Here is a 22,895-nt window from a genome sequence, read left to right as displayed (position 1 = left end):
GTCTAAGCGGTGGGAATAAGAAGGCATACTCGACGGCTCATGACGAGCGGTCAGGACCCGGTAGACGGTGCCACACCCCTCTCCAGTACCAAGGGTTCCATAGGCAATCTCTGAAAACGGTGCCTTGCTGGATGTCAACGAGGCACCGCACATTTTCATATGCTAACGCTTTCTCCCGTGTCCAAGTGACCCTCTGGTGTGAGCCATCTCTTCCCCTGCCGCGGCTTTCCATTCAATGAGAAAGAATGCTCTCTGCGTATCCGCGGGGTCGCATTTAAGGCACTCAAGTCAGGCAGCTGGCGCCGTCACATACTGTCCGCGCAGAGACCGACAGAATGTGTCGAGCACATGACTGTTGCCGCTTCACCCCTTACACAGTTCTAGATCTGCCCGGGGATGCCCAGCTCTCCTGGCGGAGCCCGGAGGGACGCGTTTGTGTGAAGACAGCATATGTTGGTCCTCGCCACTAGGCTGTTTACGCTACAGGTGTGTCAGGATGCGGCAGCTATACAGCAGCGATGTTCTATGAAAACGCCTGCTGCCGCGGAAGGGCTTGCCGCTGGCGGTACTCTGCCGCCCCGACTTCGGCCGGCCTCATGATATCCATTTTTTTTCCGAGGATGGGCTTTCTCCCTTGTTTACCTCCACAGAAGCATCTCCAAGCTACGGACACGTGCCATGAACAACTTTCTGACAACTCATGCTCACAATCGTGGGAGACGTATTTCAGGCGCATGAATACTAGTATTTCACAGGCTTTACGAATGTCATTCCTGCATGTCTGAATTGCATGTGCGCAGAAACCTCGTACTGAGTTCACGCACAGTGGGCTGCATGCAGCGTCCGCTTAAAGGGCGACCTCCCACCCCACTACCTATAGGACAGTCCCCCAATTTTCGACGTCGAAAATTGTGTGACGGGTTGCAGAGGGCAGCCTGCTCGGTTGGCGAAAACGGGCGGCATACCACTATGCGGGCGAAAGCAGCCTTTTCTGGCGGGAGCCTTACGGCGAGACACTTTCTCTAAGCTGCCAGGGAGTTTTTCGGCCGTGTGCTCTCAAAGTATAAAGTGTCGTTTGACATAGAGGACTTCTCCTCCGTGGCCTTTCCCTGTAACAGCAGAGGTGAGGAAACAGACAGGGTCATTGTGACGGGGCAGTGGAAGGTTGACGAAACTCCTGAATTGCAGAGTGGGGTATCTTCTATTTTTCAGCGTTTTGGGGACCGTAACGGATGCAGGAGATGCATCCATCTGGAGGTCTTCCGTCGAATTTTTTTACCTGTGAATTTCTCCCTCACCGACTGCATGTGCACGCGAACGCGAGGGCGACGTTATTTTCCGAGCTGCATTCCTTGCAGATGGATCTTGTCAAATGCATGTACCACCGACGAGGGTTGCCTGGATTATTTCAGTGCGGGATTTTCGGAAGGGGACCTTCTAGCCTTCAATTTTCTTCTTGCTCTCGTGCGTTGCGATAGCATCAGTGCCGGCGAGTGATGTGGGGAGGACGGAGGAGGGCTGCGCCTCGCCAAAAGTTAGCGGGTCGTGCTAAGAACTGGAGGCGTCTTTGTCCTCTTTTCTGTGTGGAGGGTCTGATTAGTTTTTCGGGGAACGGGGAGGGGTGCTTGTGCGGACTAAGTGGAGCTGGACGGGAGCGTCTTGACGCAAGGTCTGCCGAAACTACGGCTTGAGTGATGCTCAGGGGTTGGCGGATGAGTTTTCCTACATGGCTCTGTGATGGGTCGCCTTAGAGACGTCGGAAGTTTTTTGGGGACGGGAAGGACGGTTGGAGGCAGTGTATGCTGAGGAAGCGCAGTTTTGCTGGAGCTGCCTTATCCTTTGAGAAACGTCACCTGTGGACCCAGAGAGCACACGAAGGCGTGAGATTGATTTTCTTTCAAAGCGCGTGCATACGTCTTCCCAAGTGCAGACGTGATCAGTGCGCTCGCGCAGGGGTGGGGGGGTCTTTTCTGATGATTGCCGCAACGGTTGTTCTGTCTGCCGCTTTTGGCGAAACTGCTCACACGTCCGTTGCTGGGCTTTGTGGCTTTTCTGGGGAGACGCATTGTGCTTGCTGGGAACCCCTTTCCCTTCAGTTTGAGCAGATTTCTGTGTCTTGTTTTGCGCCCTGTATGCAGGAATCTTCCGTTACCAAAATGGCGAAGGAGATCCGCGATCTTCGCAAGTTCTTGTTGACCGCTCGCCGCCCCGATGCGAAGCGCGTCACCATTGTTAGACAGCACAAGAAAGCCAATGCCATCACGGGAGGCAGCGCGTCTACAGTAACCAAGTTCAAGATCAGGTGCAGCCGATACTTGTATACCTTCGTTGTGGAGGATCGGGAGAAGGCACAGAAGCTGGAGGGATCCCTCCCCCCGAGCCTACAGAAGGTGTCCATCCCGGGCAAAAAATGAGCGTATCGGTATCTGTTATCTCAGTGACCGGTGGAGGCCCTTGGCACCTGTTATGAAGCATCTCCAAGTGTCATGAAAACATGCTGTGCCTGGGAGCGTTGCCGTGGGCAACAACACTGAGGGTCCTCTCCTGACAGTCTTCTCTCCATCCTGCTAACTGTTCCTGGACGACCCCTGCCGCGACGCAGCCGGTCCTGTCGCAATGCATAGAGCTGAAAGCTCTGTTTCTACTGCCGCCTGACCCCAGAAAGGGATCCTGTGAGTGGCTGCTGTTGTCGGCCTGGTTTCTGATGCGCGCGCAGATGTAGACATCCAGCGTAACAGGTTCATTGCCTCGAGTGTGCTGATTGAGTTCGCAAGCGCGGGAGATACAGTAGCCGCACGAGACAGGCGGATGCAAGGCAGTGTGATTGGAGCACGCGAGCAGGTCCGGATTCGCCATTTTTTCCCAGAGGCAGTAGCTAAGTATCAGGTGCCGCTACGCTTGCGCAGGCAGGCTGGAACGAGTTCACCACACTCAACATCGAAGGGGTACAGCCCTCTTCGACAGCTGTGGCTGCGTTTAGTACCTGACCCGAAACGGCAGATATGTGCCTGAGTGATCGACTACCACTGGGGGGTCCTACAGGTTGTGTCGCGGAACCCGCCCGCTTTGGCCCACACGTAAGCTGGTGAGAGAGGGGCGTGCGGATTTTTCTCAGCGCTGCTGAGCGGCCGCTCCTAGCTGACCTGTGAATCAGCTCATCACAGCGTCTGGCGGGCAATGTTGAGAGACTTCATCGGCGGGGCTAGCGCATCAACGTCAACTACAGCTGTATCAATCTACCGGCCGAAGGGAGCAGAAGAAAAAGCAACGTGGTACCACATCGACGGAACCCTGTTTCTTGGCATGGAGAGTCTTGAAGGTCAGGGCTTTCACTGGTTGAAGTGTATCCAGCCACCGGATACACCCGACAAAAACGGGATACACTCCCCCAAGCAGCTAGCTCAGGGTCGAGCCAGAGGACAAGACAGATTGCAAGAGGAACAACCCACTGAGTTGCACGTTGCTCGCGTCTACCCAAAAGTGCAGATACATACAGCATTACGTACCAACAAATATGGTTCGCTTACACGCTGGATGCACAAACGCTTGGACGTTCCAGCTCTCTGCAGAGAGGATCACTGCTCCTCGCCGCCCTCCACCTCAGCCTGCAGTTCTTCTCCAGTCGTCGTTTCGTTTCGTTCGTCATCTCCGCCGTCTATGAGGTCAGGGTCTCCAAGCTTGTGAAGTTTCTCCTTCAGTAACAGCTTTTTCCTCCTGAGCGGTGAATCTTTTACGACTGTGTCCATTGTGCTGGGCCGTACACTCACAGATATATCCTCCTTTTTCGATGGCGAGTACGCAGGTATTTTCTGATGTTTCACTGGCATGTCGACAGGCAGACACTTGTCCACGTGCTCCTTGTGAGTACACGAGTACTCCACCTCTGTAAAATCAGTCTGCATGCACTGTTCTTCAACCTCCTTCAGATCTTCATGACAAACGGACTTCACAACTTTTTCTGAGCAGTCATACACTTCCGTTTTCGGTCTTGCTTCAAAGCAGACATCAGGAATGCGAACTTGCGTAGGGACACACTCGTTCTTGAAGATTTCAATTTCGCATGGTCCTTTTTCCTCTACAGGCACATCGCGGCTGCATGTGTGCTCGATTTCCTTCTTGATGGTAGAGCACTCCTCCTGTATTTCCGTCTTTGTGCAGACATACGGTTCAACAACCTTCTTCATCGTTCTACAAATTTCCTGGATCGTCCGGATCTCTGTGTTGCATTTGGGGGTCTTTTTCATCGACGTGCACGGTGTTCTGTTCTTTTTCACCACATCCCTTGTGCATGTCTTCCTCTTAACGTGTGGCACATCGGTGCAGATCTCGAGAGATACACGTGCCTCCTTTGCTGGCATCGGTAGAACTATAGTGTCGCCTTTATCGAAATTTTTGGGCCGTAGATGGCGCCTGCCGCCCTGAGAAACAGAACAGCCAGGCAACAACGGCAAACATCAGATGTACGATAGCTTCAACCGGCGGCAGAACTGAGAAAAACCTGGTTCAGGCGGCACTCACCTCTCCGTCATCCCAGCTTTCCTCGCCATCGTATCGCGCCCCGTCGTGCAGGGAAGCGCCCCGCGAAGCCGGCGCGGGCTCGCATTTCTTGACGTATACGGTCTTACTACAATCGTATTTTTCTTGCGCGACGACGTCCTCCTCGCAAATCTGTTCCACTGGCACCTCAACCTCTGCGCACTGCTCTTCGGAGACATGCCGTTCACAGGGATACTCGAATTCTTTCTGCACCTCGTGTTTGCACACAGAAGGCACCAGCGCCGGTCTTGGCGAACACTTCGTGGCGTAGTCAACTTTGGGACATGCGTATGTCTCCGATTTGATAACGGTCTGAACGCATGTATCCCGAACCTTCTCCACAGTTTGCACGCATTCGTTCTTGTACTCGATTCTGTCACACTTGAAAGGCTTTCTTTCGTGAAGCGTCCTCGTGCACATTCTCTGGATGGTGGTTGGAACGCCCTCGCATACTTTGTCAATAATTTGTTTTTTACAAGGGTATGGTTTCTGCACAGGCCTGAGACGTTTGCAAATGCCATGAGCTTCTACAACTGTCGGTGTACAAATCACATTCGCATGCTCCTTGAGTGTTCGACTTGCAACCGAGACAGTCTGAGTCGGGAGAGTGCCCATAGCGTGGAGTTCGGCATCGCGTGTCTGGTTAGCTTTCAGAGACTGCCTCGCGAAGGCCGCCGGCGCCTCTGTCGAGTGACCCGGGCATGCGGCTGAGATGAGAAAGAAGAGTGCCGCTGCGCCAGGACCGAGCACAAACATCATTTCATAGAGAGGTCAGCGGCGCTGGGGTTCCTGTGTGGTGCCGATTTCCGTTTTAGGCCATAGGCCCTTTGCTGTACTAGGTGGACTAACTCTATTGCTGTCCTCCTGCAACAGGTTCACATGCATGGGAAGTGCACTGAGACGCTAGCCTGAAAAATCCAAAGAGTTCTGGCAATGAAGCACAAGATGAAGCGGGGATGCAGCCAAAGAAACTAAACGAAGACGCCTTAATCCCTTCCGAGGTCAAAATGGCACACGGTGAGAGGGGAAGAAATAGAAGTTTTGGTTAGGCAGTGGAACATCATACTACGCCACAAACAATGGAAATACGATAAAAGATTTTCTTAATAACTCGCCTGTCAGCGACCCTATCAAAAGGCCACTGTGGACGCGCTCGATTGCTCGAGCTCAGAACGCAGCTACGAGCATGGTCCGTTCTGTCAAGCTGTTGAAACATTTGCATGCATGGCCCCCTACATGATTGAGAGGAGGCCACTACACGCTCAAACAACTGACGACATCATCGGCGATGACACCCACATAAACAGGTTCCGTAGTACAGGACCATGCTGCGCATCTTGTGAACAAAGCTTTCCTTCGTCATTCCTGTATGGCCTGTGGTCTGCCTTGAGGCCGCCCATCTGTACTTAGGATACTTCTACTTGTCACGTTCGATGAAAAGATAGTAACGCTGATGAGTTGGCAAGAAGAAGCGGAAAGCTGCCCCCCAACACACGGGAAGGCTCTTGGCCTAAGCCATCGATACTCAGAAGGTTCCCGAATGCGAGTAGTGCTGCCCCGTAACGCAGGGTGCGGCTGCGGTCCGTTTCCGACCAACTTCACACTTTCATCGTGTTGCAAAGTTCCGGAAATAGTCCCATTCGCACCACGCTCCGTGTTAGCTTTTCCACCACTCATGATTCGAACTAGCTCAATTTGTTCGTGTGTCCTAAGGTGTAGTAAGCGAGTGTGTATAGAAATGGTCAACCTACGAATATCGCTCAGCACCATTGGGATGCTGTGCATCCATGAATCACTCAGGCGCGTGAGCGAATGATGCACATGAGCTCCCGTGTCGATGGGGGTTGGCGATATACTGTCTCAGACGCGATGTGCGGCGCTCACGTCCGGGCCATGAACGAAAGGAAGGCCCGTACACCGGTTGAGCGCGTGCAGATGACGAGCGTTATGCACTGCAGGTTTGATGGGATGTGCTCCACTGCGCGGCATCTGCAGCTACCAGTTACATGATCTGCAGAAATGAATAGCTTTGACGGCGCCTGCATCGATGTCTGTACAGGGCAAATCCGCATCCTTCACTCGTCTCACTCATGGAGTACGCTTGTACTGAAACCTCGCGGAAGTAGCTACCTATGCATCCAGCGCCCTCTCTTCTCGTCAGCGCACATGACATCTGACAGCTCAAGGCTGGCGTCTTGGCCTTCTCGCTCGTTCTGACTGAGAGCTATAGCGGACGCGAGGGAGCGTGGGGAGAGCCGCATTGTTCAAGCTCGGCGCGTTGACAATCGACCATCGCATGAATCATCAGCAAGCCCGATCGCAGCGCGAACTTTCAGTGGCTGAGGAGGATGGAGAAGAAGTGAGAGGTGGTGGAGTTTGGCGGCATTTTGTGGTCTCTGGACAGGAACTGTCTGTGGGTCCCTTTTTCGCAGACGCCGACGGCCCTCTCAGTGGGGGAGACATCTGGAGGGCCTGGTAGCACACAGACGTGGACGAGTACGCTAAAGGAGGCCTGCGCAAACAGCGGACACTGTGTCGCCGTGCGCTGTCTCCTTCAGCGGTAGACAACTGTAGCATGAGGATATCGTTTGATTATCGCTTTATGGATGGAAAGAGGGGGACATTGTACGCATCGACGGCGCGGTGATGTTTTTTTTGAGGCTGTAAAAATCTCCAAGGCGGGAGTTTTCTGTTTTGGGAGGCGCGTCTATCTTCTGTTGTGTCCCCAGTGTCTCAAGGGTGGCATCCGCTGCCCTTTGCCCTTTTCACGGCATTGAGCTGTCGGCTCAAGTGCCGGCGACGAGGAAGAAACGTCATCTGGCGTCAGTGATTCTTGCCTTCCATTTTTCCCTTGTCTCACTCGAGGGTCCGGGCGACGTGAACACATCTGTGGCGCCCTCGCGAAGCCTTTCGTGTCCCCCTGGGTGGTGGCGCAGCGTCGTCTCCACGTGTCGCTGCCGCCCCCACGGGAGTCGTCCTAGGAGCCGGGACGCTGCGTGCCACAAGAGCCTTCGCAACTCCAGTTCTGTATCCAGTCGATCGCCATGGAGGTTTCAGGGCTGCCAGCGATGCATTTGCAAGCCTCTGTTCCTGCTTCCTGGCGGGAGGGACGCACCCGCCTCGTCCTTTCCCCGGCGGGTCACCTTCTCCTCATGTTTGCGGGCATTCTGATCTCTACGTTTCCTCGGCCTCTCTTGCACCAGCAGCCATTCGTTATCCCCGCGCGCTCGGCAGTGACTTCCTCATCAGACAGTACTGGCCAACAACCTCGGGTCAGCACCGAGCTGGAGGGCGCGGCAGCACGGGATACACCGGCGGGAAGAACATCTCAGGGCCGCTTGCGGAAAACACGCAGTGATTCTCCCCCGGTCCGGTGTGCGCAGAACCTTCGGGACGCTGTCAATGGAGCTATCAGCGAAATAAGCGGTGAGATACCCTCCAGGCACCGAGATTGCTTGGTATTTTGTCCGGTCTTGGTTTTGCATGTGTAAAGCCCTGGCTGCTGTGCCCACGTTTGCACAGCCGCCTATATATACGGTATCGAACGCAACCGGTCGGAAGCGCAGGCCCATTTCTAGTCACCTGTCACCGTGCAGAAGTAGACCAGAAACTCTCTCGGCCGCACAGGCTCTCCGCGTGCACGCCCGTGCCTCTCGTCCTTATATTCTCCCTTTTTCGCAAGTGGTTGATTTCTCCGCTCCGGTTCCTACGGACGAGTATCGCAAGTTCTCCGAAGTAGCAGCTACATGGTAACGCTGTGCGTTTTCTCATGCACGACATGTTCTATGTCTCCATCGCAAAGTGGTGAGTTTTGTTTCCTGACACTGATGCACCGCCGCGTTTCGCTGGCTCTCGGTGATCTCGCCAGATCGCCTCTCGACGTCCACAGCGGCGACAAATGACCTGAACACAAATAATTGGACCTCATCCCGATCTCCCTGTCCCTGTTCAGGCACGCGAGTTCTGGTTGAACACCTCCTCCGCCTCTGGAGCGCCGTCCCCTACGTTCCAATGCTCGTCTGCCCGTCGTCTCTCTTCCCGTACGCGCCTACGCTGCCGTGGCCAAAGAAGGAGCGTCTGCAGAGAGGCGACCTCCTCAGGGACGTCTTGAGCGCGGGAACGCTGAGGGTGGCCGGTGTGGGCTCGACTGCAGTGTCTCTAGGCCCTATGACGATTGTCGCTGCACAAAATAGAGGCGAAGAAGGGAATTACAGCAGTCCCGAGCCTACAGGTGCGTACGCTGTGACTCTGCTCAACGGGTCCGCCACGTGCTGTCGCACGGCCTGCGGAATTCGGGGGCTTTGCCGCCTACCCAGCCCTACACGTCGCTCAGCTCTCAGATCTCCAGCTGTCTGGACTGTCGATGCCAGTCCGCGCGTATTGCTGCGTTTTCTCGATATGTGCGTTCATCTTCAGGGTTCTTTCCGCAGTACATGAGGATGATTGCGGGAATCATCGGCAGCCACTATGGCTCGACCGTCACAGTGCAGTGGCTGTTCTATCCCTCCGTGGAGGAGGCGCAACAGGCGGTTCTCAGAGGGCAGGCGCACATGACGGACATCTACTTCCTCCTTGGTCAGTCTACTCCTGGCGAGCCGCAGCCCCTGATGGACTTCTACGCAACCTGCCCCGTTGTCGGTTCGCCGGCTCTTCTCATCCTTCGGGAGGATCAAGTCGCCGAAAACCCAGGCGCGCCCGGGATGCCAGCCAAACAGCCCGCCACGAACTCTGCTTCCAGCCTGGACAAGCATGCACTCCTGAATCTCAACCGCCGGATTGACAACACTTCAGACGGTATGTTGATAGCCCAGTACAGTGAAATATAGAGTGAGAACGCTCAAAAGAACTTGCGAGGACACGCCTCATACTGCTTTGGGGTGATGCTAAAAGTTGCGGGCTGTGCACTGGGATAGCGAGCTGGACACAAGAAATGGCTACCACTATGTTTAACGCACGCAAGCAACTCACTGCGGACGCCATCCAGCGGCCGCATACCAACGAAGAAAGTGATCGGGCTGCCCGCGAAGGAGCCCACGCTTACGCAGAACAACTGGACTTTGCGAGACCAGTCCCATCAGAAATGCATGCTACGTGACACAGTTCTGGCAAGTCATACAAGTGCACCTCCAAGATTTATTTCTGGAAAACACATTGTACGTAGAGTCAAGGGGTTGGCGGTTGACAGCGTGAAAACACAGGACCTGTTTTTTTCTGTGCGTGCGCTGGCTTGCTTGCCAGAGCGGGAAAGAAAGGTCGTCTTCGTTTCGCGGGATCTCGCGAATACGGTGCAGCATAGCCTTTCTCCGAAAGCGTTGCTGCACTTCGCGGCCGACCGTAAGATCTGCACGCGCTGGCACGGAGTTATCATCAAGTAGTTGTCGCGAGTAAAGGCTGCCCTTTGCACCTGTAGATGATGGCATCCCACGGATCTTTTCTCGTGGACTGTCCATGACAGGCCACACAACGACGCGTGTTCAAGCGCCCAGGTGCCCCGCTTCCTTTACGTGGCACCCGCGTTTCTTTCCCATTGCATGGCCACCAGCAAAAGTGTTCTGTGCTACAGTGGCAGATTCTGCACAGGAACTGGGTTGCCGGGCTGCCGAGTCCGACGAGCGTTGGTGCTGTACCGAGCAGCGATGAGTGCACGTTAACACGGCCCGGCTGTAGCTCGCGTGCATGAAGTGCCGTGCCACACCTGCGTGTCGTAGGGTGCAGTGACTGCCCAGTTGCCTGCTGTCATGCGGGAAATACTTGAAGATGCCGCCCCATCCTTTACAATGACCCTGTGGTGGCACGGTGCAGCGCTACAGTAGCTCGTCTGCCGGGTTTTGCCGCATGTGCAAACTCTCGCCAAGCTTCGGATTGCACTGACCGTGTAGAGGAATACGCGCTCTGAGTGGCGGCATGGGCGCATTCTGTCTCTGTTAAGACACACGGGACATACAGTGGAAATATCCCGCATATTCTGGACAAAGGTTTGTTGTGTGCTGTTCTTTCACGCTGCAGTTGACTCAGCAATCAGCATGGTGAGGGATGGCCACGCTGCAGCCGTGTTTACGACGGGAGTCGTCCCCCCTCTGTCGCCTCCGATGACAGTCGTCAACGCCCACCTGCTGCTTGCTAAAGGCGCTTGGATTGAAAGAACACATGCTCTGGAGTGCATGGAAGAGGAGCATGAGAACGGGCTGACAGCGTACGCCCAGGAGAAGGCTTCTGAGGGCACGAGCAAGCTCGAATCAGCACACGCGCCCGAGGCTATATCGTCGGTTACTTTGTCTTTGATTTTTGGGGGGGTCATCGCCGTGAGTAGCGCGGTTGCCTTCTGATTCTGTGTGAGGTCTGGGTGACGAGAACAGCGAACGCAACCACCGCATCCGACGGAGCTGGCAAAGCCATGAGTTAGCTTGTCTGCTGTAGCAGAATGACAGCATCCGTGTACAGCAGTGGGTTGAAACCGCTCGAATCGCTGGGAGGCCAGCGCAGCCGTGGTCTGGAAATGAAGTGTTTTCTTTGTGTGAAAGAAACACTTCGACGTTTTCCGGCAACACCGCTGTCGCTGGGCTCGGCAATAAGATGGACAAGGGGAGACAAACTGCCTCACGTTGGCTCTTTCAAATCGAGAAAGATAGGTGTGGATGTATAGCAATGGAACCTCATGTATACACACATATCTTTCTTGCCCACTTCCATCTCGTAGCAACTGAAGGGAGGTGACCGTGGGGCCGCGGTATGGGTGTCTCTTTTGCCGGGCGTTGGGAAGGTTCAAGGTGTCAATCTATGCACGTGAGAGCGTGCGTTTCCGGTGAGAGTTGAGCGATATTTATCGCGTTGCCTTATCTGGTTTGTGTTACGCGGTCCGATAGCGTCTCAGAGTTTCCTTTGCCCCGTAAAAAAACGAAGCTGCCAGAGCGTTATTAGGGGATAATGGCCAGGAGCTTTTTACCTTCGGCAGTTCACAAATGCCAGCACGTGTTGGAGTCTGGTTTTCAGATGTCGCGGCACGTTTTCCGGCCTAGCGACGGGCGACAAAAGGACCACTGCTTCTATATTTTGAATGCAACTGCGTGTTTACTGGTTTTTTTTCGTGGTACCAGTGGACATGTGATATTGAGATTTCGAAGACAGACGACCCTATGTGCTGCCGTGGCGGGCACACGAGTCTGCAGTCGTTTGAGTTGGGCCAAGCGAGCGCGCGAGGTGGGACTTACCGAGCGTGGTGGCGGAACTGTGAATTCATCTTTTGCTGCGATGCAAGGAAGGTGTTAGAAACGAAATTGCCGTTTCTCTCGCATGGTGGAAGACCCCTGTTCGGTTTTTGTGTGCTATAGAGGACCACCGGCACCAGGAGTGTGTGAGAGAACGGTCATGCTGAAAATAGGGCTGGGCGCTATATTCTCCATCTGCACATATGCAGATGCGTGATGAATACCAATGTGCTTGCAAGACAGTTATGCTCATCCGCACCAACTGCACAAGCGTGTATATGCATACCCCGTCGTCAGTTGATATTCGCAAACTGAAGACCTACTCTAATATACCTATACGGTGCTTGCTTTTTATCAAGTGCGTGGCTGCGAATAGGCACACGGTTACGCCATTTCGCGCGTTGCGAACAAGCTGCGTCATTGTGCGTCTCAAGCGAAGATACGTACCCGGGGGCAAGTAGGCACCAAGCGACGGTCTCAACGGCCTCTGGGTATTGACAGACATTTTGAAGGATGTAACCAGTCGGTGGAAAAAAGTTATGTAGCTGTACAGCATATGAGAATGTCGTAACTCGCACGGCTGTTCTACAAACATCGAACCCACAATGCAGCTTTCTCGGATAGTTACCGGCTACCAAAGGAGCCATCGAGGGATGATGTACAGCATTCCTTCGAAAACCATGACGGTCTTTGCATCGATAACAGCTCCCGCCGATCAGAGATGAAGCATCACGTGCTGAAAGGAAGTGCACCACACGCGGGGGTGCCTCTGCCCCTCTCTCGCCTTACCGTTGGTGCGTGTGAACTTACTGTTTTCATGAAAGACTTACAGTATGCTTACGACTCCACAAATTTCAACACTGCGCTGAGCGGAAGCTCTTCAACGGGAAGCTGCGTGAGCGGCTTTGGAACGCCTCCGCTCCGCAGACAGGCTACGGTGTACAGTACACCAAGGGTTATTATCGATGCGCCCAGTATTATATCAAGTAAGCCTTTCTGTAAGACAATCAAGCCGATGATGATGTAATACAGGCCACGCCCAACTGGAAGGTAGAGGAACTTCGCGTACGCGAAGAACGAGAAGGCTTTCACATCTGCGGTGATGGAAAGTAGCCCCGTACAGACGTGAAGAACGTTGACAGCAAGTCGCAGTGGATCGAAAAATACAGTGCCAAGGACTCCTGAGGCGATGATGATACCTGAGAGAAAAGACAGAAGGATCACGGAGCGAACGACACAGAACAATGAACATGAGGATGCAGGCAAGTGTGAGGCCATGACCACAAACGAACTCGCGTGGGACCTATAATACATGGGAAGCAGTGGAGCTGCCGATGCTCCACGAGAATTGTTTTTTGAGCGTCCACGATCTTACCTATTCTTACCGGTGGATTAGTTATGATCCTTTTTGATCTACACGTTAACACTGAACTTTACGATTCTATGTATTATGGTACACTTTCTTCGGGGACGACTTCGTTATTGGATTAATGCGCGCCTTTAGAAACGCTGGCTCGCCTGGCGACTGTTGCTGGTGGAATGCCGCGCCACACTTACCGGCAGTAATGAAGGACACAAACGTGATGGCGACCGTAGAGAGTTGTACGCGCCGGCAGCGAACCAGCACTCCGTCGGCTGACATTTTTTGCGGACGAAAGGCGCGGCGATAGATTGTTTTAACACAAACACCTGTCACAAAAGCACTACCGGAACAGACGTGCCCTTTTTGCGTTGTGGAAGAGCTGCACACACCGCGGATCCCGCCAATAGCGACACCGCAGTTTCTTGCGCCACAATGCACGACACCGTTTTCAGCTGCTCTGATCCTTTGGAAAACCTCCTGCAGAGTCTGCTGCCTTCGAAAAATATTAGAGCTGCACGTTTTGGGTCGGTGGACCTTGCAGCCAACCCCCAGCAAACGGGCTTAGCTCGGCACGAGTGTGCGTGTGTGGTTTTTTTTTTTTTGAGTAGCCGCGAGTCTCCACCCATCGCACTGCCGGTACTGCAGACTTCTCAACAGTGGTACGGAGCTGCCATTTGTTTTGCCCAGTGGTCGTTTCTCTCGCGGTAACCTTGGTCGGACTCATTGTTGAGCCTCTCGACCTCGGTAACCACCCCGACCGACAAGACAGCAGAATGAAAACGCAACACGCCAAGCTGCCACGTCGGCAAGCCTGGCGCATACAGTGACAACCTTATATGAGGCTGGAGAGACGGAACACGACCCCTAACACACGGGAACACACGAGAAACCTATTTCATCACCAGGAGGAGGCCTTCCGCATTCCCGCTGTTCCATCCATGTGCCTCCATCAGAGAGATGAATATTTTGAAGGACTCGAGATTGGCTGGCATTTGCTCGCAGGACCTCGCAAGGAGTGCTGTGGAGTCGCCCGTAACTACTGTGGGGGCCTGCAGGTCGGCCGCCAACCGTTACTGCCCCAAAGATCACTGTAAGCATCCAGTAGCTCCTTTGCCTGTTACGATGCAGACGGATATAACTCATCCACACCCAATTGACGAAAGAGTGCATGGTCTTCCAGTATGGTATGGATTAGCATCTAATCGGCATCGGAGGTAGGACTCGGAGAATAATTAACAGGGTGTATCCGGCGGTTTGGACTTGACTTACCTATTTCGCGTATCAGCCGGGGCCGGATGTCTCCTCACAGGTGCATGGCTTGCTAAAGCAGCATCGATGTGTAGCGCCAACCTATGCTGGAGTGAGAAGGCTGAGCTGCCCATATAGGGACCTCAGCCGCAATGATGCTTTTGCCATGTGCATGCTCGTTCATGACGCCGGTTTGAGTCCTATCTAGTTGCCCCCGTACCATTAAAGAGAGCGATAGCTGAATCAAAGAGATAGGAAATGATCCCGCATGCAATAGATATGCCTCGGTGTAGAAGACAATAGCAGCATCCGTCGGACGTGCCTGTTGGACAGTGGAAAACTACGAAGGCGACAACGTGCCGCGCCTCCACGATGTTGGTCGGGAGCACAACGCACTGTCGAGACTTTTGCCGCTAGCTAGCTTACGCGCTTCACACTGGAATTCCTCACTCCATATAAGCCTTGTGCGAATTAAAAGGTGTTCTTAAGCGAGCTCACATGTATCACTGAACGCTAGACTGGCAGTGCGCCTGTCTCAACACAAGGAGAGAGCTGTCCTGAGGAGAAACACTGTGCAGTCTTGCCGCCATCTGCATGTCTCGGCGCATAAGGGCCCCTGTGAGAAGTAGCACGCAGGTCTGCGCGCATGCGATGGAGAATCACTATGAGCAGTATCTTCTCTCGGCGTTAATGTGCAGCAATAGTTGGAATATTTCCACCTTACAAATACCACCTGCTGTCACCTCTCGCTGTGTTCCCGCTGAGTGACAGAGGTTAGCGTGTGCATGTCGGTGGACGCCAACTGCCCCCGTGCAAACAATGCTTTGACGGGCCAGGCGAGTGGCGTTGGGTGAAAAACCCGTGTACAACAGAAAAACCTCCGTATTCGAACAGTCCGTCGTTGACAGACGAATGAACTCTTGAAACTGTTGGTTGGCGAGGAGGGGGGCAGATGGCGCTGCCGGTGGCGGCTTTTCACTCCGGCCTGGAGTCTTGCGTGCCACTCATGACAGCGGCTCCAACTCCCGGTTGTCTCCGGCAGGCTGTTGTCTCTATCCGTGGCACATGTGCCAGAACATCTGCTTATCCTGTGACCTTTTCGTGGGCATCTGCAGACGCGCAGCACCTTCTGTATGCGGGCTTTACCGCAAGTCAGCACGGTCTTCCGATGAGGCGCACATTCTCGCGCCTGCGCATGCACAGAGAGTCCAGCTCCTCTAGGCGAAAAACGACAGTCCCGCAGCGCTCTGACAATCCGACAGACGGGACATGCATGCCCTATTTGCTAGGCATTGGTGCCCACTATTCCAGGTTTCCGGTCCGCGAGCTCTCGCTTCACAGCGGTGGGCTAAAAGGAAAAGCCTATACCAGTGGCACGGCTCCTGAGATGCTGCTCGGTTTCACCCCCGCCATCCCAAAGCCGGTTTACGCTTACTACCGCTTTCGACAGCGCCTTTTTTTCTCAACAACAAAGCCCGCTTCTGCATCGGACGCGAACCTTTCGCCCGGCTCTCAAGCTGCCTTGAGCGAGATCCGCAGCAACGTGGAGCGAGCTGCCGAAAAAGGAAAAGCTCTTGCCGCCACATCCAGCAGCAGTGGTGGCGCAGGACGCCAGGTGAAAAAGCAGCTCTCCAAAAAGGAAATGAGGACTCTCGGCGGACATCCCCGGAGGTTCAAGCTCATGGGCGGGCGACCAGAGTTCCACCATGTGGACCGCAACAAAAATGGACATATAATTGAGCCGACGGATAAGTTCCAGGTAACTACTTGGAAAGCAGCTGGTGGAGGTGCAGGCAGGTTGCTGCGCAACATTTCTCAGCTCGCAGGTTGCTTTCGCGCACGACTCTTCCGGACGCAATTTCGAGATACACGCAGGACCGAATAACACGTTTTTTTGTGTTCTCGCCCGCTCCGCAAACGTCGCAGTGACTGTGCGGCACTCAGGTGTCTAGCCAGGACGCTCATCTTTGTTTGCCTGCCTGTGCCCGTACATCTGCCTCGTTGAACACACCGAGAAAGTGGCAACAACTACGGTAACGTCGTCATTCTTGTGGTGATTTACAGGGCAAGGCATCATGTGTGGGTGTGCGCACCGCACGTATCGTATTCTGTGCTTCCAGGTTGTCATCACGACGAGCAAAAACAACGTCCATGCCCAGGTTGTCAACAAATCAAGGGCGTATCGCACGATTTTTGGATCTTTTGCAGGTAGGCAACAAGGCTATTGGTTGATGTTTACTGTTCCGGAGAATTTTTCACTGCGCAGGAGTGTGAGGGACCCGGGAGAAGAGTGGGCGAAACAACCGGGAGCCCAGGTTCCTTGCTGGTTGTGGCGCTTGCGGATTTTTTTTTTGCTCTCTTCCGGATAGCTTTGCTGTCATTTCGGATGTTGTGGCTGACTATTCGAAGTGCCTGGACCGTATACAGTGAATCCTCTCCCGCCAGCTGCGTAGAGTGTCTTGCCCAAACGCCGTGGCACACGAAACTCGAGAATCCCAAGCTGAACTACCTGCTCTCTCCTTAGTAACCTCGTCAAGCCGGGTTGCCTTCGCATTCGAAGCACTTCAGGGTATTTCGTTATCCCGGCTAATTCTCAGGGTCTAACTAAGCTAGGGTCGGTATCCCCCTTCCCACACCACCCCGCGCTAGATGATACACTTGAACGCCAGCTGTCCGCTATGGGCTGTCAGTATCATTACGCGGCTGAATGGCACGTTGCACGGTTGGTCGCGAATGATGTTTCTCAGGGAACGTCGGAATCCGGAAACAGGCGCAGCAGGGCTCCCAGTGCGCTTACCGTATTGGGCAAAACATTGCCCGCAAATGCAGGCGGCTGGGGATATCGCAGGTCGAAATCAAGTTTCGGCGAATCATGAGAGTGAATCAACTGCTTCAAGCCTTTACTGCTCATGGCCTTGGCGTTACGGCCATTGCGCACGAGCCAAGACTGCCGAAATGCGGACAGAACGCCACGAAACCGAGGAAGCGGCGACGTGTGTGAACAAGAAGCTGCGGCCTCCGTAAAGTGTGTTTTGGGGCGTGCCATATATTGCATTGTCTTTTCGTTTGTTGTCTCTGTTACTGTAAGCTCATGGATGTCGCCGAGAGACACGTCGGTTGAGGCCGCAGCCTAGTAAATGCCTTTTCCAGGTATGCGAGTGACGCTCACAGACGTTTAACCTTTCTCATCTTCCTATCTCGTCACAAGACGTTGCGTGTTTTCAAGAGGCACAAGCTTCGTCGTAAGCAACCTAAACAACGCTACTGCAAGCTGACAGGTGCTCCGACGCCCCAACGGGTGCCGCTGCCTACGCTGGGGGGGGGTGGCTCGCTCGACTAGGTTTGTCCGCTTGACCGTTTTGCCTGGCCAGTCAGCACCTCAGAAACCCACCGTGGTGCCCGGTGTTGTGGCTGGGGCGACAGTGGGCATTGCACACGCGTTCGGTGCGCTCAGGCGTGTACCACGCACAATGACACGTTTTCGGCTGACAACACTGGCTGCATTGTAGAGCAACGCCCGTATCACTTACAGGCAGCCTTGTAGCAGGGCGCGGAATGGGGCGCCGAAGCGTACCGGGATGCTCATGCTGACCTGCCAGCGAAGCGTCATTATACATCAGCAGCACCCCGTAGAGCGCTCATTCAGATTCACGTGGTGCTTCGATAGGCCCGCGCAAGTGGGGCGCGAGCTTACGCATCGATGTTCCTTCCCCTAGAGCATCGGAACGCGGCGCGATGTAGAGACGCCTCACTAGCACGATAATGGAAGGTGCAAGTACTCCGTAACATCTGCTTAATGCATTGCGTGGCACGCATGTATACTTCAGAGGCTGCACTCAAAGCAACAGGGGCAACTGGACGTAGTGCACTACTGAGATTTAGCTAGCGCCGCGCGACGCAACTCTGTCAGATCCGGGATAGCCATTTAGCTCGTCATCTCTGCGCGCGGAAGCAGCATCTGGACGAAGAAGCTGGCCGTAGAAAACCCAGTCTTCATCGGAAAATATCTGTGAAGGGATCTACATTATTGTTTTGTGGGGGCCAAGTAGCTTCTCAAACGTCGTCAGCATTTCAGCGATGCGGATTTCAGAAAAGCCAGGTTAAGCGGATCTCCTCTTCGAACACTCTCCTCTCCAGCCCCAGGGGTCAATACATGCGTCACGGTCACTCACGCTATTGGGAATCCCACCGCTCCATGCCCCTGATTTTCAGGGAAACAGCGTCACCTGGGTGCAAGAAAGTCAACGGGTGAGCTACACCTAATGGTACAGCGCGTTTTCTGTGAGAGTTTGCCATCCTCTCCGGCTGTCCTGCCCCTGTACTTTTTGTCGCAGTGCTCCCTTCTTTCCCCGGGCGCTGGCCCCAGTGAAGTTCACCACAAGTGGTATTGCTGTTGAACGCTTTAGTATTCGGCTCGACAAAAAGCGGTGTAGATTCGCTCTCTGGGGCTGACCGGGGCTGTACACCTTCTGTTGGCTTTGCCGCTAGTGTTTTTCCATGGGATGGGACGGCTGACTCCGGGGCACGGTGTATGTAAAGTACGCATTGATTCGTGCCTTGATTCAACACTGGTGTTTGTGCACGTTAGCTGGATGTATCGGAGGTTCTCATATCTGCTGTTCTGTGTAGCTCTCTCCTTGAGAGGAGGCGTGGATGCTATCAGCAGCACACAGCTGCCTCGCCCGGCTTCTCCAACCCGGGTGGAACCCCTCGCATCCAGTCTAGTGCCATCTGGATATCCCAACTCTTCAGAATCGGTGGGACTATGTTGCCCAGATGGTGAGCAGCCTTTTCGGTCTTTCCACCTCTTGGATGCTCTGGTGACGGCTGCCTCAAATGTCATCGTTGCAAACTCACTGCTCCCTCGCCCCCTGGTGTACATGAAATTGAAGCACCTAGATACTCATCAGCTACCGTCCGCCACTGGGTGGCTGCATAAATGCGAGCCTGCCCTGACCTGTGCTGATTCGCCGGACAAAGTGCAACTACAGCGGCGGCCAAGGGCATCTCACCTGGCGTACAGAGACCGGTCGTCGCGGAGCTGCTCTAATTTCGTGGCGATGAGCCACTCGCGTACATGTTCCCTTGCAGTGCATAAGTCGTGGGCACTTGTTGTGGTTCGGGCATTGCTGCGGTTTCTTGAATTTATCGGGCTTCAGCTCATTTTCCTGGTTATCTTTCTTCTACTGTTGTTGTTACTCCTTCTGCTGTTAAAGGCAGCTGAGTGGTTTTTGGGCCTCAGCGTTGTAGATATTGAGTTCAGTTTCGGCGACGCAAGGCAGAGTCTACTCCCACGGAGGGCATCAGGCGAACACGAGGAAAGGGAACTCATGACGCAAGGAGACCAGCGAAACGAACCTGCATTCTCATTCAGTTCGGAAGAGCACGAAGTGGCTGCCGTTCCTCTCGCGGATTTGTACGTTTGAAGTTGGGTCACACAGTGAGCGTTATTGCGCGCTGATCTGAGAATGCCGACCAGAGTCTAGCGGGCGGAGTTCGTGCATCTTGCGCCTCTTCATTGCTGGTACTGCTGTGAGTGTGTGAGCTCGGGGTGTTGCTCCTTTGCTCACGGTACAAAAAAAATTCTGGAGGAGCGGGTCGCACTTGTTGGTTTGGGGCAGGGCAGCCGCGCGACCAAGTCCGCGGCACAAAACCCTTGCGCTGCGTTTCCAGTTTGCACAAACGTGTAGTCATTCCCCCGGAGCGCCCGTGCAACTGGCGATGACGCACGCTGTTCCACATCATTCGGGTACATGTAAGCAGTCACAGTTTACGGGCGTGCACTGCGAGGCCTGGGCCTGCAAGATATTCTACAGTCGAGACACGCAAGCTCGCAGGCACAATGAGCGCCACCGTGTTAGGAGAGGTACCTCAGTGTTCGTGTGACCCCATTGACTGCTCCGTCACTCGCCCGGGTAAAATAGGATATATTCGAACGTGTTGTAGCTTAGTCCGCCCTGCGCAAAGGAACTTACCTCGGAAACTCAGGTGGGCCGTCCCAGTTAGCTTGCTCTCGCGTTATGATGCCCGTCATATTTTACTGGAATGCTGCCGCGCGTGCCTAGATTAAGGATAGCCATTCATCTATGAGGTAACCTCTTGTGCATCTGTATCCAGCTGGGGCCGGGGCGCCACAACGGCATCTTTCTCGATGCTTCACTTGAACTAGCGTTTGAATGTGGCACCGATACAGAAGACACTTTAGTCGGAAGCAGCCTCCTATCATTTGCACGCCGTTCCCTCCATCGTCCGTCGATGAACTCGGGCAACCGCGTTCTCCTCTGCTGCGTGGCACTTTTTGGCTCGACAGCCAAATGCCAACTTACTACTGTAGTATAACTGCCAAAAGAATTTGGGGTTGACACCGACTCTCTCATGGATGTTATTCGCGCTTATCAAAATCACCTTGAATATCTGTTGCGCACTAACGATGTTAGACACAAGAATGCTACTCCGCACGGGGATCTTGCCCGAGACGGTCGGGTACGCAGTGCAGCCAGCCAGGGATTCCACGCCATCATGGAGCATGACCGCTGCAGGTCGCACTACCGACGCAATGATTTGCCTCCACAATGAAGCTCAGTACACCATACGTCTCTGCTTAGTTACTAGCGGCATGTGAGTGACTTCAGTGTTGGAGGGAGGATGCGGGCCGGCCGCCCGCCCGTCGGCAAAGGCAGCTCGTCGGCGAAGGCAAGTAATATCTATTCAGGGAGCATGGCTACCTGTCTTCATATTCGACGTGAACAAGTTTACTGAGGAGGTACCGCAAGAGCGAGGAGACTACGCGGGCTCCCGGCGATCACGTATGCGACGCCTGATGCGTGTCGAACTTCCCAACGTAAGCCCTGCGTCAAGGCTACTGCAGGAAATGTCTTCCTGGTTTGCGTTGTCTGGTCCTATCCAGTGGCGTAGATGGTGAGCGAAATTCGGAGACTAGTGGCGTAAGCAAGACGATAAGTGCCCATCTGCGTCACGTAGCGATTCTCGGCTCAAACTCCACAGCCAGTGGCTGCGAGGCGGTAAGGCACATGGAACTCGGACCTCCGCTGTAACGGCAGTTTTCTGCTGTAGGTGTAACCGTCGTTAGTTCATCCGTGAGTTGTACTGTGAGAGCGAGTTACTAGAACTGCTATAATGTCGCCTTCGACGTCATGACCCTGCCCTCTCTTGCCTCCGGAGGCGCAGGGTGCCCGGCTCGTATTGAACGGTTAGCGAAGCGGGGCTGCAAACAAGGGTGGTAGCAGTGTGCGGCCTGTATCTTGATCAAAGACTCTATCTTTCGAAGAGCAAACACCACTAGAAACCTTATCACCACGCTGCGGCGCCACTGAAAGGAGAGTGCTTCTCACTCTCTCATCAACTGTGCTTTCTTACGCTCTATTGAATACCCCCAAAGGGCTGTGCGTGGTATGATACGGTTTTCTTTTGAAAATATTACTACAACCCGTTCCGGTCGTTGGGGCCGCTCGCCGACGCAATTCTCGATGGCCTGGTTGAAGTAGATCGCTCAGCGGGTTCCTTGGGTAGGTTGGCTCCCAGCCTCTATGACACGGTTGCTGTTTCTTCAAATGCTCGTGACCTTCCTGTTGAGCTCAGCCGTGCAAAACAGTACACGAGGTATTGCTTTAGGCAAAGTGAGTACTCGAGACCAGCTTCGGAACGATGCTTCCTTTCTCCACTGTTTTCACTCCGGTGAGGAGGCGAAAGGATTCTATGTCAAACAATACGAAGGTCTAGGGACCGCACGAGAGTGTCAGCAAACATGCCAGGAGCTTGACAACTGAACTTATTTTTGTTTCAAGTCGCGGAATGGTGAATGCCGCTTGCTAACGAAGAATCCAACAGGGATGGAAGCCAGAGGTGGCGCTGTGTGCGGGCCTAGATCTTGTGATAAGTCATGCTTCTGGCGGATACGGTGTACGGCGGGCCAGTCCTTGTTTCGGGCGAAACCTTCAGCCCATACGATTGCCAAATATGGTGCACAGACACAGACCCTTGCGATTTCTGGACGAGGCAAGCAGGCACAGCAGGAGGCAAACGCACATGCCATTTGATGACAGAAGAAGCATTCGGCACTGCGTCGCGCTTCGTGGGGGCTGTTTCCGGACCTCGAGGATGGTGCGAGAATCAAGAACCTACCGATGATGCAGAGGTGAAGACACTTGAAATGCATACACAAAGACGCCGTTCTCAGAACACGCGTGATACATAAGACTGTCACTGATGTGCAGAGCTTCCTGGACTGTCGGACTCGATGTGAGCAAGAGCACGCGCAAGAATATGGCGCCTGCGTGTACTGGTCGTAAAACAGATTGTACAGCAGCTTTGTTCTTTGGAAGGGCGACGCATCTTATGTGGAGACCGGCCGTATATCGTTCATCACGGGGCCTCGCCGATGCAATGAGAGGTGCTTACATCCCAACACATCGGTTGGCGGTCCCGATATGGCGCCGCCAAGGAAAAAGCTGGGGCCGTACGATTGCCTCAGTGCTTGTTATTACGTTGATGGCTGTGTGTTTACATACTATGCAACTGGCATG

The 22,895-nt window shown here is 54.0% G+C and overlaps 6 protein-coding genes across 6 annotated transcripts; 4 read left to right on the top strand and 2 right to left on the bottom strand.

Annotated features, from left to right (window-relative positions):
- Positions 1-2,156: 2,156 nt before the first annotated feature.
- On the top strand, positions 2,157-2,414 carry BESB_010190 (ribosomal protein RPL38; the record flags this gene model as incomplete). The annotated part of the gene is made up of 1 exon (XM_029359773.1): positions 2,157-2,414. One exon carries the CDS (start codon positions 2,157-2,159, stop codon positions 2,412-2,414), a length of 258 nt encoding a protein of 85 aa, XP_029222686.1.
- Positions 2,415-3,575: 1,161 nt separating this feature from the next.
- BESB_010180 (uncharacterized protein) lies at positions 3,576-5,292 on the bottom strand (the record flags this gene model as incomplete). Its single annotated transcript, XM_029359772.1, has 2 exons — positions 3,576-4,418; positions 4,519-5,292. 2 exons carry the CDS (start codon positions 5,290-5,292, stop codon positions 3,576-3,578), a joined length of 1,617 nt encoding a protein of 538 aa, XP_029222685.1.
- Positions 5,293-8,547: 3,255 nt separating this feature from the next.
- Positions 8,548-10,862, top strand: BESB_010170 (uncharacterized protein; the record flags this gene model as incomplete). The annotated part of the gene is made up of 4 exons (XM_029359771.1): positions 8,548-8,767; positions 8,953-9,330; positions 9,775-9,870; positions 10,543-10,862. The coding sequence occupies 4 exons, from the start codon at positions 8,548-8,550 to the stop codon at positions 10,860-10,862; spliced, it is 1,014 nt and encodes a 337-aa protein (XP_029222684.1).
- A 1,716-nt stretch (positions 10,863-12,578) lies between these two features.
- BESB_010160 (uncharacterized protein) lies at positions 12,579-13,383 on the bottom strand (the record flags this gene model as incomplete). The annotated part of the gene is made up of 2 exons (XM_029359770.1): positions 12,579-12,940; positions 13,299-13,383. 2 exons carry the CDS (start codon positions 13,381-13,383, stop codon positions 12,579-12,581), a joined length of 447 nt encoding a protein of 148 aa, XP_029222683.1.
- A 1,921-nt stretch (positions 13,384-15,304) lies between these two features.
- BESB_010150 (putative ribosomal protein S11) lies at positions 15,305-17,353 on the top strand (the record flags this gene model as incomplete). Its single annotated transcript, XM_029359769.1, has 3 exons — positions 15,305-16,111; positions 16,473-16,560; positions 17,100-17,353. The coding sequence occupies 3 exons, from the start codon at positions 15,305-15,307 to the stop codon at positions 17,351-17,353; spliced, it is 1,149 nt and encodes a 382-aa protein (XP_029222682.1).
- A 4,899-nt stretch (positions 17,354-22,252) lies between these two features.
- BESB_010140 (PAN domain-containing protein) lies at positions 22,253-22,567 on the top strand (the record flags this gene model as incomplete). Its single annotated transcript, XM_029359768.1, has 1 exon — positions 22,253-22,567. The coding sequence occupies one exon, from the start codon at positions 22,253-22,255 to the stop codon at positions 22,565-22,567; it is 315 nt and encodes a 104-aa protein (XP_029222681.1).
- Positions 22,568-22,895: the final 328 nt, after the last annotated feature.

The sequence above is a fragment of the Besnoitia besnoiti genome, chromosome I (assembly GCF_002563875.1).
Source record: "Besnoitia besnoiti strain Bb-Ger1 chromosome I, whole genome shotgun sequence".
NCBI lineage: Eukaryota > Apicomplexa > Conoidasida > Eucoccidiorida > Sarcocystidae > Besnoitia > Besnoitia besnoiti.
This window is presented reverse-complemented; position numbering and strand designations above follow the sequence as displayed.